General features: G+C 43.2%; 1 protein-coding gene across 1 annotated transcript in view; it reads right to left on the bottom strand.

The window, feature by feature from the left end:
* The window catches only part of SOCS2 (suppressor of cytokine signaling 2), a 21,272-nt gene extending 10,522 nt beyond the window's left edge, over nucleotides 1-10,750 (bottom strand). Inside the window, exon 1 of the mRNA XM_018560239.1 lies at nucleotides 10,520-10,750. Within this exon, the coding sequence (XP_018415741.1) occupies nucleotides 10,520-10,661 (142 nt within the window). The 5' untranslated portion in view covers nucleotides 10,662-10,750. The remainder of the gene's footprint in view (nucleotides 1-10,519) is intronic.
* Between the last annotated feature and the right edge of the window lie 3,048 nt (nucleotides 10,751-13,798).

Raw genomic sequence — 13,798 nt, forward strand, 5'->3', positions numbered from 1 at the left:
GAGAGGTAAGTACACACTGGATAAAAATATATCAAACATTTATTATAATGTTACTTTAGAAAGGGGGAGAGGTTGCCTAGGTAGCCAGGGTCTAGGCCATCCACGCAATTTTTTTCGTGTTTGTATATACACACCCCTGCCCCCATATACACATATGTACCTAAACGTATACATCAGGTGCAAAAATGACAATAGATCCACACATTACATATTGCTACGCATACTGGAACGATTCTACAGCCATTATTCATGGTTAACACTAAACTAATGTAAAGGATTTTAAAGTGTTGCTTATTGACAATTTGGGTACTGAAGTTTGCCATTTCACTGGTCCTAAGGTTTGATAGGTTTGTCATCTATTTACTCGGCACAAACTTTACCTTTTATATTTTACCAAACAAATTGGTATTTTATCATTTTGTATGCATTAAACTAATTTGAATGCATTTTTTAATTAAAAATTTGAGTTTAAAAAACAGTTGCACACATATTGTGTGTTAGTAGAAAATAGCAACTTCCACCATTTCATTCTCCAGCATCTGTGGTTTCAGAAACTATATCATTCTGGGGGGTAACTAATCTTCAGGCCTAAAATATATCTCTAAGTCCCAAAAAGCCAAACAGGGGTGAATATGCATGTTCTCCCTGTGCTTGCGTGGGTTTCCTCCCGGTACTCCGGTTTCCTCCCACACGCCAAAGACATGCTGGTAGGTTAATTGGCTCCTCTCTAAGTTGGCCCTCTATGTATGCATGTGAGATAGGGACCTTAGATTGTAAGCTCCTTGAGGGTAGGGACTGATGTGAATGTGCAACTATGTAAAGTGCTGCGTAAATTGTCGGCGCTATATAAATACCTGTAATAAATAAATAAATAAATAAATAAATATGCAGATGTTTAAGAAAAGTACGCCCTATACTTACTTTATAAACACACTTATTCTTTCAGTCACACCCCTTCTTCTCTGTACTCTATGGTCAGGACAGCTATCAGAGCAAAGGTGATCTGCAAAAACCAATAACCCATAGGAACCAAATTTGGTCTCTCCTTCTACAGTAATCAGAACAATGAAAGAAGATGTGCGGTTGGTTTCTATTTGCACATCCCTTTAAATAAACCCAGTATATTCCTTCATATGTAATTGTAGACTGGACAGTTTCATTGCTCCACGTGGATTAGAATAGGGCCAAGTAGAGTCAATAGAGGGTTCTAAACAACAAGGCAGTGTGTTTTTAATGCCAGGAGGGAAGAAACTGAGTTATCTTGGCAAATAAGGTTATTTTGCAACCTGCACTAGGGAAATAGCAGCTGGATCTAAGAGATACTTTATTAAAAGGAACATGTGGCCAGACTACGGACATTCCAGTATGTACACATGCTTAAGGGGCAGTAGTTGAGCTAAAGGACTAGTCTTCACTGACCTCTGTTGCTTCAGGCACTGGGAAGCAATTAATCCTCAAAGTTCATTACAAAGGTACTCTGGAATTGGTTGAAGTCAAAGTTTAAGCAGCTTTATCTCGCTCTGCTCTCTCCCCGAGCATTAACTTTATAGTCACATTGCACTTGTTATTTGTTTACATTAGAAGGCTACCAGGTCACTACTGGTAAAGACAGAGGACTGAGATAGAGCTGCTGAGAACCCAAGTACAATGCAGTCAGAGTGTCTTTGTTATGAAATTTGAGGATGAATTACTCAGCAGTAACCATCTACAGGAGGTTGTTGAGGTTTTCTTTTTTAAGCTCATTTACTGCTTGTTAATTATATGTTCATGCATAAATGGTCATATTCTGGCCACAGGTGAACTTTAAAGTAGGGATGCACAGATACCAGTGCAGATACTTGGCATTTTCACGTGGACTACCAGGGTTGCAGCTGCGACTAGACCCTGGTGCTTCATCACTGTCCTGAAATCATTAGTCTGTACTTCCTAACTTTTGAGTTTTTCTCTAGTCTAGTCGTGGAGCTGGAAAAGTATCAGTACTTGTACTATGTATGATAGTTGGTATCTGTGCATTCCTACTTTAAAGTGCACGTACAGTTTAACCCATTGCCGTCCACCGTTTGTAAAAATTTGGGCCGACTGCGGATCCTTCCCGGCGGTTGGACGTACATGTATGTAAATTTTTTTTCCCGCAGGCAAGCAGAATCCTGCCTGGAAGGTAAACAGCCACTACTGGCTGTTTCATACAAGCATATGGGCGGCTTTACAGCCAGCCGATCGCTTTCATGACTCCGTGCCCGGTTGTCCTGGGCACCTCTGTCCCGCCTGCGGTGCCCGGGACCGAGAACACCAGCACAGCAGCTGCTAGTAGAGAGAAGGAGGAGAGTCAGAATGTCCCCCACCGCTGATTTCTCCTTCTCTCTCTAAAGGCGGAAGCGATGTGTATTGCATCACTTCTGCCTTTAGCTGTCATTTCTCTGGCTGAGAGCCAGAGAAGAAGATGGCAAAGCAGATCTCTGCTTCATCAGCTTCTTTGGGGGTCCCAAGATGACGTTAGGGGTCTTGGGGGCCCCTGATGTCTCCATAAAGAGGACCTGTCATTGTTGTTTGTATATCACATAGGGGGCTTTTAGCCCCCTATGTGATAGCAATCAAATTAAGTGTAAAAAAAAAAAAAAAGTGAAAAAAAATTTAAAATTTAAATCTCATGTTAAAAAAAAAAAAAAAGTTTTACGTCCCCCAGCCCCGCGTGGACACACTTATAAACGTAAATATGCATCGAGTGCACCTACGTGCGAAAACAACAATTACGCCACATGTTACATATCACCGCAAACGTGGGAGTGCGAGCAATATTTTAGGGCCATCAATCACTGATAACACTAAATTGATGAGCGGTAAAAGCTTTTAAAGCGTCGCTTATGGCCAATTTAGGCACGGTAGTTTTTTTGCGATTTTGCGGGTACCGTACATGCAAATTTTAAAGCTTGACATGTTTGGTGTCTACCCGACATCACCCAGTCTTATATTTTACCCAAAAATTGGGTAATAATAATGGTTTTATAAAACGTAGGGAAAACTGTTTTTTTTTTTTTCAAAATCTTCGGTTCTTTTTCGTTACATAGTAAAAAATAAAACCCCCAGTGGTGATTAAATACCACCAAAAGAAAACTCTATCTGTCCCCAAAAAAATGGTATAAAATTCCTTTCAGTACAGTGTTGCACGACAGAATAAATGTCAGTCAAAGTCAGCGCTGAATATTGAAAAATGGCCTGGACAGGAAGGGGGTTTAACACCCTGGTCTTCAAGTGATTAAATACACTCCAATCAAATACATTTCACATTTACACTAAAGGGAGAGGTGCATCATTGATGACCAATTCTACTCATTGGTGAGAGATCAAAACACCATCATTACCTCCCTTTGGAATCAGTGGTCCGATTGCTCCATGTACACAAGTCTAGATTGCACAGCCACAGATCTACGAGATGCTGGATGGGGACCTTCCCTTACCCAGCCAAGGAGCAAAATAAAATAAAGAGCAGAATACATAGTCAGGAGGTGAAGTAGGCTCCAACTGTAATATAGACCTCACTGAACAATCTATGAAAATTAAATTCGATACACATCTCCGCCCCTCTGCCCAGCACCAACATGACAAAATACCCGTAGATATAAATAACATACCAGGGAATTGCTGGCAGGCCTGGAGACAAAACAGAGAAGCCAAGGAGAATACATACCCAATGTCTACTGGACAGCACTGAGATATTGGCACGAAACCTGTTAGATGTTTGGAGTATGTTGCATGCCAACCATAAGTCAGTAAAGACTGGGAAGCCCTCATCAGCCAATAGAACAAGAAGAAGAAACATTTAAGCAATGTCTCAATGTTCGAATCCACAGGATACAAGAAAAAGCCAGCACAACCTTTAACCACAATAATTTACACCTGGGGGAAACCAGGTGATGAAGCATCGCAGACATTAGGTGAAAGTCAGATGTGCATGCATGAATTGACTGTCCCACAATCTCTTCTTTTCTTCGCTAAAATGATCGCTCTAGTCACACAAAAGCCCCTGTTTAGGGTAACAAAGAAAGAGGGGGCACATCCTTAAAGGCATTTCTGATGCTAGGGAAAACAATAGCCACTAGCCATTGATTTATAACCCCCAAAAACATGTGTGCAGACCTGTCTTGTGGTGCCCTAGGCAATACATTCATACCAAAAAAAAATACAGAATGGAATATGGTCATCTAATATCTATGGGCACCTGCAGACATAGCCAAGTGAAACCCCACCTTCTGTCTGATTCCGCTGCTTCTAACCCCACCCCCCATCTGATCCCACTGCTTCTAAACCCCGCCCTCTGTCTGATCCCACTGCTTCTAACCCCGCCTCCTGTCTGATCCCGATGCTTCTAACCCCGCCCTCTGTCTGATCCCACTGCTTCTAACCCTGCCTGCTGTCTGATCCCACTGCTTCTAACCCCACCCTCTGTCTGAGCTCACTGAAGTGCACCCACACACACACAGTTCAGCATGACAGTAAGGTTGTAAAGCACGAAATCATGTGCCAAGAATTTGAAGTCCTGCCAAAGCCCAGTGTTAAGCTGGCCATACACCTATAGATTTTCTATCATAAATTTTCGTTGCTGCCAAGAACCCTCTTTCAATTCTAGCTCAATAAGCGGTTCCCCCTCCCAAACAATACCAGAGCCTTTAGGTGTGGTAAAAAAATTAGGAGGGACCCCATATTAAAAAAAAAAAAAAAAAAAAAGCGTGGGGCTCCCCCCAAAAAGACATACTAGACCCTTTAAGCCAGTGCTTCTCAACCTGTGTAACCTCAGGATCCACATTTGTCTTTGGTCATTAAGTCGCGACCCAAGTCACCCTGCACTAGAACGCACAGCATTGCGGTACCGCTCGTTCCAGTGCAGGAGATTGAACTGTGGGTGGGAGGTGTATAGTCTCCATACCTTACAAGAACTGGAATTGATCCTGAGCCTGGGGTCCAGCATGGGCTACTGTGCTGTGAGAGAGCTCCATTCATATGTGCAGGGCACGCAGCTCCCTTGCGTGCCCTGTAGAGGTGACGGGAGCCACAATGTGACATCACTCCGGTCCAAGCACCTCTACAGGACACACGAGGGAGTTGTAAGTATGGATGGAGCTCCCTCATGGCCATAGCCCCAGCCCTTCCCACCTCAAGGAGACACTTAGCACCTGGCAGCATGTTTGAATGGCTGCTGGGCGCAAGAACTGACAGTGCTGCACTAGGGGGAGGCAGAGTTGCCTCTCATCTAGAAAAGTGGAATGCACACGGCGACACACTGAAATAATAAAAAATAAAAAAAAACACAACGCCCGCCGACCCGCACCAGTTGTATGGCATCCGACAGGTGAGCCATGATTGGGCAAAGTCATCATTACTTTGCCCCATCTTGGCTCTTACAGAGTACGGTGCCCTGATTGGGCAAAGTCTTGAACCTGAACTGTGGTCAGGGCTCACGAGGCATTGTGCGGCAAATGCCCTGACAATTCGTGTGTTTGCCGAACACACAAACTGCCGATGTTCAAGTCGAACTCTTGCTTGACTCGAACTTTGAGCCCATCCCTAATGGGCTCCTTAAGAAGACTGTTAAATCTGGCTGCAAGGCATAATAAAAATGGAAAGGCACTGAGTGGGCATCCTGGCTCCAACACAGCCTCAATGTTTCCTGGATAGATTCAGCAGTTAATTATTTTCACTTCTTACTTGGAGTGGTTACATTTATAATTCTAGAAAATGAGCAAATGATGTTGCCAAAAATATATATGAGATCTATTTATTATTGTTTTCACGCAAAGATGCAAAAACAACTTTTACCCAGGATTCCCTCCTTTTTCTAAAATGATTTAACTGAAAAAAGTGTATAAATCCTGGATGAAAGTGGTGTGAATCTTGCATGAAGACATTTAAAAACAGACTCCCTAAAGTCTTAGGCCTCATGCACACACAACGCAAGAGCAAAATGGTATACTGCGCATAAACACGTATATGCATGCACTATCCCAGAATGCATCATTCATAATAGAAATTTTAATGAACTGTATATGCGCGTAAAATACGCAGAAATACGTTGCCCGGACGCATCTTGGGTCCATTCTGTTTTTGCGCATCTTTATGCAGTGCAAATATATGGTGCATACGCAGCCATGTGTATGGAGCTATTTATCTGCATATGCTGTATATGGGACAATACCCGCATATACGCAGCATATTGTACGGTAACTTGCATTTGTACATCAAAATTCATATATACTTATGCTACTTTTCTTCACTATTGACTTCTTTGTTTCTCCATGGCCTCCATAGTAAATGAGGATACTGAGTTTTAGAAAAACTGCGTCAAATCAACCTCAGCCAAGAATTATTTGATAAATAATTTGAGTGCATTGTGTCTATAGTGCATCTCATCCTGTGCTAATATAAAAGCTAAAAGGCCATCATCAAGTGACTTACAACCAAACACTTGTTCTTATTGGAGAAAGCATTCCTAATTGAGCAATGTCATCATTGTTATTAGCACAGAGCATTCTCGTATTAGGTTCATGCGTCAGTGAATACTTTGCCTTCATTTAAAGTGATAAAAGTGTGACTTTTGTTCATAGATCCTGTCATATATTTATCAGGTTGCTTTTTATTTTGTACCCGCTAAACCCTAGATATATCGCTACACAAAAGTGACTATTATCTAGAATGACTGAATTTAGTAAAAGAAGCTAGCCATTGGAGACATTAGAACTACCAAGTGCTCCTCTGGAGTATCTCATCTGATACATGTTTGCTGACCTTAAGCAAAATGCTTCACTGTATAAACTCATGTATTCCATTCTCATTGTTTGCTTCTTGGAAGCAGTTTATTGGCTTCTAGCATTGCAACCATTGCAATGATACAAGATACCACAACATTATGTAACAATATGATTGGCGCCAAGTCAAAACAAAACCAAAAACAAAGTATACAAATAGGTGTATAATAAAAACAACACAAGGTATGTATGTATGTATGTATATTATTCCATATTTTTCTTTGATGAATTGATCTAAATTAATCTAATTATTATAATGAAATGTACCCAATATACCAGTGCTGCATAAAGCCCCTACCTAACTTAAAGAATAACCTTAGATCCAGTAACACTCATAAATGACAGAATATGGAGTTCAATAAATAATACAAAACAAAAACGTATTTCTCCATTTATATTCCCTCTGAAGGATAATACATGTGGGCTTAGAGACATGCCTAACAAAGCATTCTACTTTTACCAGTGGTCCACTTTTGCCCCTCCACCTCTTCACTGACTTCTAGCCTACTAAGAGAAAAATAAATGCAAATGTCTCATGGCACCCCATGAATATCCCCTCAACAACCACATTTGTCACGCTGCTATAGCACAAGCAAGTATGCGCAGAACACAGTCTGTGACCCTACTATGGACCACCAATGTTTCATTGTTACTATGGCAGCATGATGCCAACAAGGGAATTACTTGGGGGTATTCATAAAAACGGGAGCAGACAAAATCTGGAGCAGTTGCTCATGGCAACCATTTAAAGTGACATTAAAGGAGAACTATGGGGTTAAGGCTTTTCCCCATAGTTCTCCTTAGGGTAACGGGAGGACACAAACTAGCGTTCTCCCGTCACCCTAGTCTCAGTATACTGAGAACCCGCAGCTGCTGCTCGCGGTATACTGAGACGCCGCAGCTGAAGCGGATCCCGACAATTGTGCCGGGATCCGCCCAGCTGCGTGACTGACAGCTGGCTCTGCCTATCTAGAGGCAGAGCCAGCTGTGCCCGCCCCCTCCCCCGTCCGTTCGGCCAGTCAGCGCTGGCAGATCGGAGCGGGAAGGGGGGAATCCAGCCCCTCCTCCTTTCACAGCAGAGAGCCGTGACAGGATCGAGAGGTGAGCGAACACCGGTATGTGTTCGCTCACCTCCCGATCTACTGAGCCGACCTGTGACAGTCTCATTGTCAGGGGTCAGCTAGAACTATGAGGTGAGTGAAAAATCACTCACCTCATAGTTCTCCTTTAAAGTAAAAAATGTTTTCCCTCCCCCTAAGTTAATGTCATCGCCTTAAATTATCTTTCTTAATCCGATCTTCTTTCCTGTCGTTTTTATCTGTCCCTGCTGGCACTTCCTGTCCCACGGTGTCTGCATGCGTCTATAGACTTACCTTGTGTCTCTCCACATTTTCGGACGGGAGCACGCGGGGAAGACACAGGTGAGTTTAAACCGCATTTAAAGCGTTTTTTTTTACACTTTTTGCTAGCCGTAGATATATGCAAAAACACTGGAGGCTTTAATTATACTTTAACTTCTCTTTTTACAGCTTGTTCAACCGTTCCCGCTCCCCGCAGGGATTCCTCCCTCCCCTCTCCGATCCTGCAGCACTGACTGGAGGAACAGGAAGAGCCTGCTGTCAATCAGCCAGCTGGGTGGATCTAGACAGTATTGTCGGGATCCATCCCAGCTGGGGCGCTCTCAGCATATAGAGAGATATAGCCCACTATAAAATGAGCTTTGGGTCACGGAAGGAGGTTAGTATATGTCTGCCCGTGACCCTAAAGAGAACTATGGGATAAAAAGGTTACCACATAGTTCTCTTTTAAGCTTTGAAAATGAAACAGAATATTGGTGGCCATGTGCAACTGCTCCAGAGTCTCACTGCTCCAGTTTATGAATTCCCCCCCAGTTTTTCCCTTGCTGGCATCATGCAGCCATGCTAACCAATAAACATCAGTGGAGTCTCCTGGCCATACTCAAATTGCCAACATTGTGATTGCCATAAGATGTGTGCCATGGCACAGGTCATGGGACTAGTGGTAGAGCTCATCCTAGAGGTTTGCTCATTACATTTACCATGTACTTTCTGGACAGTTAATAGCAGCCTTTATATGAGGTAAAGACTACTCTTGTAGGATGATACCATCACAAATCCAGACTACATTTACTGTAGATTGTGATCCTGTGGACATTGTTAAATATGCACATGGAAAGAGCATGCATTATGTATTAGTTCTTAATGTTAGCATTGTAATATCCCAGGAGGCAGAAGCTCTGTATAATGCAGTATAAAATAAATATCCGTTTACCATCATAATAAAAAAAATCTGTATGATCAATCTGCATGTTGATGACAAAACCCACCACCCCCTTAACCCTAAACTAATGAATGCATTAAAAGGTGAACAGTAGATTTCAAACTTCGACCTCTTCTGCTGAACGGGCGCTGGATGTTGAGCCAGCAGCAGACTGGATGTAGAATGGACAGAGGACGGCATGTGCACGCCTTTGTTCAGGATCAGCCAGTGACAAAGTAAGCCGATTGTATCCAAACAAAAGCTCTGTTATGACAGATCAGGCTCGTCTGACGTGCGCACCATAAACCAACTTCTTCCAAAGTGACGACACTCATTAACAACCTGCATCACAGCACATGACTTTACATTAGAAAACAAAAAGGGAACAGTGCGCCACCTCCGTGTGTAAAATAGTTTATTAAGATAAATAAAACAAGGGATAAATGTACTCACAAGCAAACGTTTTCATCAGGCTTTAACAACAAACGAGAGGTCACACTGTCTGTTAACCCAACATGGTATCGCCCCGACTATGTAACACGGTGCCTTCGGTCACATCGCCATCCACCGGCCGCACTCAGCCAAGATTGACGCGTTTCAGGGGCAAGCCCCTTTCTTCAGAATCATCTTTACATTAGTAATAGGTCAAAAGCCAGCACTCGCCAGGGGACCAGCCCATCCACTCTTTTTTTGCAAAAAGGCATAACAGCAGCAAACAAACGCTGACATGTTTCAGCCCCCAAACTGAGCCTTGGTCGTAGCCTACAACGTAAGGATCCCCTTGTGAGCGCCCTTTTTTTATCTATTGCTTAGTAAAGGCTCTGGCGGAAGCTTTACCAGGCACTGAGGTTCAAGCAGCGGCATTGGAGACAGGAGACACTGTGATCATTGCCTTCCCTTTAACTATACCTGATCAGACTCATCTGTTCACATACTGACCAAGAACTGCACCGTTACACATTCTAGAAGTGTGTGTTTGTAAATATATATTGCATAAAAAGTACGATTACAAATACAGTTGACTGTATACAGTACATATTTATTTTTTTAAATGGCACTGGTCAACTGTATTTTTGTAATAGGTACATTTTCTTTTGAGTATATGTATATTTATTAGATTTAAAAAAATATAAAAATGTAACTTCCATTTCCTTCCTCCATACAGGCAGTTTTGTTCATCAGAAACAATATGATGTGACTTGTCCAACCATTGGAGGGAATCATTTATGAAAGCTGGAGCAGACAGCATCTGGAGCAGTGGCCCATAGTAGCCAATCAGCTTATCTCTAGAGTTTGTTTAGTTAAGACTTGATAATGAAAGTTAGAAGCTGATTGGTTGCCATGGACAACCCACCTCCCCATGGTATTGTGGTCCTGGGTTCCAGTAACAGGTGACCTATCATTGGCAGTGTACAGAAGGCTCGTCATTGCGGTGAACTGACCTGACCTCCGGAGCTCCACCATGGAGGTTGCAATGCGCTCGTCCCCGGTCGGGCTCACCTCGCTGCCCCCAGGTGATGATCCCTGCTCCCCGTTCTCTATGGCGCTCGCACTGTCCGTGGTGTCGGGCGATCGGAGGGTCATTGGACAGGCCGAGCAGCTCCTCTCCCTCCAGCCAGGTAATCGGGGCGGGTTGTCTGCGGTTGGAGCCAAGTCGGTGCACCTTCTACCGGCTGCTGCAGGTCATAGTCGGAGGTCAGGGCGAGGGGATGGAAGAACGGGATCTCCGCGGATCTTCTACTGAAAAGCAACAAATGGGATGGATTAGGATGACGAGCCCTGAGGAGGGAGATGACACCCCTGAACCCCCACAGTGTCCTGTACATTGGACGGGTATTCACCCCTCCCTCCCTGCACGGGGGACACCTGACCCCGACCCCGATTGTATGGCGGGGGAATCGTATACGCACACACACACACCAACACCTGACTGCTCTCATCACTACACACCATACAATCCCCATCCGATTCACACATCAGACTAAGTGCCAGAACGATTATTACATAGACATACAAATCCATGTACAAAAGGTTGTTCTAGTACGATCAGATTGATCGAAAGATACATTCACCCATATACAAGTCTCTACTGCAGGCCGATCAGACAATCAATCCAGGATCATCAGGGCAATATAATAAACATCTATAGCACACACTGATAGATAGATGTAAACACATCCATCCGGGACGATCAGATTGCTCTAAAGATATATTCACCGATATAAAAAGGTATTTCTAGGACAATCAGATTGATATACATATCCACCGCTATAAAAGGACACCGTGTGCGGACGATCGGACCATACATAATACTGATCAGACAGATATAAAGATCTCTTATACGAGTAGTCCGATCTCATGTGTATGTAGATCGTACGATGGCGCTCCTTGTACAGTGGTGGAGGGGAGCTTTGTGTCTGTCCTCTACCAGACATGTGTCTGCCGATGCTGTCTAGGAATCTGTTGTAGAATATTGCACACACACAGATCGGCGGCTGACAGACATCGTCCTCGCCCAGCAGACATCGTACCGACACACCACGGCACGGTCCCCCGATGGGTGGGCGCAGAGCGGAGCTGTCACACCGCGGAGCCCCGAGCCAGCGCTGTCTGGCTGTCTGTGTGATCCGGAGCGGCTTGGTGCTGCCGTATGGAAAACAAGAGGAATGTCCCCGAAGGACTGAGACCGACCCACACACAGAGAGAGACGGTGCTGGATCTACAGGACAGCCGCTCATCACACTAGCTCCAAGGCACGGCATAGGCACAGCGCTGTACAAGGTGAAGCGGGGCTGGCAGCGCACAGGGGCATGATGTGTGAGCTGACAGCTGAGACGCACGGAGCCAGACTGAGCACGTCTGCAGAGAAACGTGCGTTTGTTTGTATGAGACTTGTGATCAGGGATCCTGATTTCACCCCCACCCCATTAGCCATCTCTCCTTGTGTGCGACGAAACGACCCTCCCCCGCTTCTAATCTCCTCGCCTGGCTCTCCCTCCCCATATCTGGTAAATACAAAGGCCGCTTTCCAGGAACTTTCCAGGAATTGGCTCACGTGACCGATGGCAGCTTCACGGGCGCTCTGTTGCCACCTATGTGCGTTCTGTGGCACTGCAGGCAATGCCGAAACCCTCGTCAGCCGCGTCTCAGTTGCAGAACTCCGCGCTGGGAAGTCTGTGCACGATTTGGAGGCTTCTTGCAATAGTACCCTTTATTATTCGCACTTGTTTCCTATCCCTAGGTCATTGTAAGTATTACTTCTGGTTTTATATGCGAAGTGGGCTTACATGCTTTATACACCAGAACATCACGCAGTGCAAATAGTCCGATCGATAGAGAGAGATAGACCATAGATAGCTAGACCATAGATAGATAGAAAGATAGATAGATCGACCAACCAGATTGATAGAAATATAGATAGACCATTGATAGAAAGATAGATAGACCATTGATAGAAAGAATGATATAGACTATAGATAGAAAGATAGAATAATATACATATAGACCATAGCTAGAATAATATACATATAGACCACAGATAGCTAGACCATATATAGAAAGATAGACAGACCGACCAACCATAGATTGATAGAAAGATAGATAGACCATAGATTGATAAATAGAATGATATAGACCATAGATAGAAAGATAGAATAATATACATATAGACCATAGATCGGATATATAGTATGATATATAGACCGTAGATAGATAGATAGATAGATATACATTTTATATAGATAGAATGATAGATATAATTTTATATAGATAGACCATAGATAGATACATACATACATACATACATAGATCATAGATACAATGATAGATGGATGGATAGACCATAGATACAATGATAGATAGACCATAGATACAATGATAGATAGACCATAGATACAATGATAGATATATAGATCGATAGACATATAAGTCACTCTGGAATATAGGTATAAAAGTATTAACATATTCCCTGGGGGTTATCTAGAAAGACAAGGCATCCTGAAAAGTATTGCTAACTTATTTTTGTTCACAACACTCTGTCTGTGTGATCCGGAGCGGCTTGGTGCTGCTGTATGGAAAACAAGAGGAATGTCCCCAGAGGACTGAGACCGACCCACATACACAGAGACTGTGCTGGATCTACAGGACACCTCCTCACCTGCTCAGACGACCATAGAAAGATAAATAGATTATAGAGATGTAGATATTGCTAACTTACTGCCAAGGGGACTACATATAAAGACTGGCTACTTTGAACTATAGAAATACAACTATTGCTAATTAGTCATTTCTTTCTGACTAATCTGGACTACAGACATAAAAGCAATGCTAACTTGCATATAGAGGACTATAAAGACAAGCCCCTCTGGACTATGGATTTACAAACATTGCTAATTTACCATCTGAGTACTATACAAGAAGACAAACCCCTCTGGACTATATACGTACAAGCATTGCTAACTTGCCACCTGAGTACTATATAAGAGGACAAGCCCCTCTGCACTACAGACGTACAAGCATTGCCAACTTACCATCTGAGTACTATATAAGAAAACAAACCGTTCCGGACTATAGGCATGCAAGCATTCCTAATTTATAGGGCTATTTAAGGACTATAAACAGTATATAATGACAAACCAGTGTGGACTATACAAAGTATTGCTAAATTACTCTCAGGTAACTATATTGTATATAAAGATATACCAGTGGAGTACAGGAATGCA

The sequence above is a fragment of the Nanorana parkeri genome, unplaced genomic scaffold (genome assembly GCF_000935625.1).
Source record: "Nanorana parkeri isolate BGI_ZX_2015 unplaced genomic scaffold, ASM93562v1 scaffold442, whole genome shotgun sequence".
NCBI classification, from domain to species: domain Eukaryota; kingdom Metazoa; phylum Chordata; class Amphibia; order Anura; family Dicroglossidae; genus Nanorana; species Nanorana parkeri.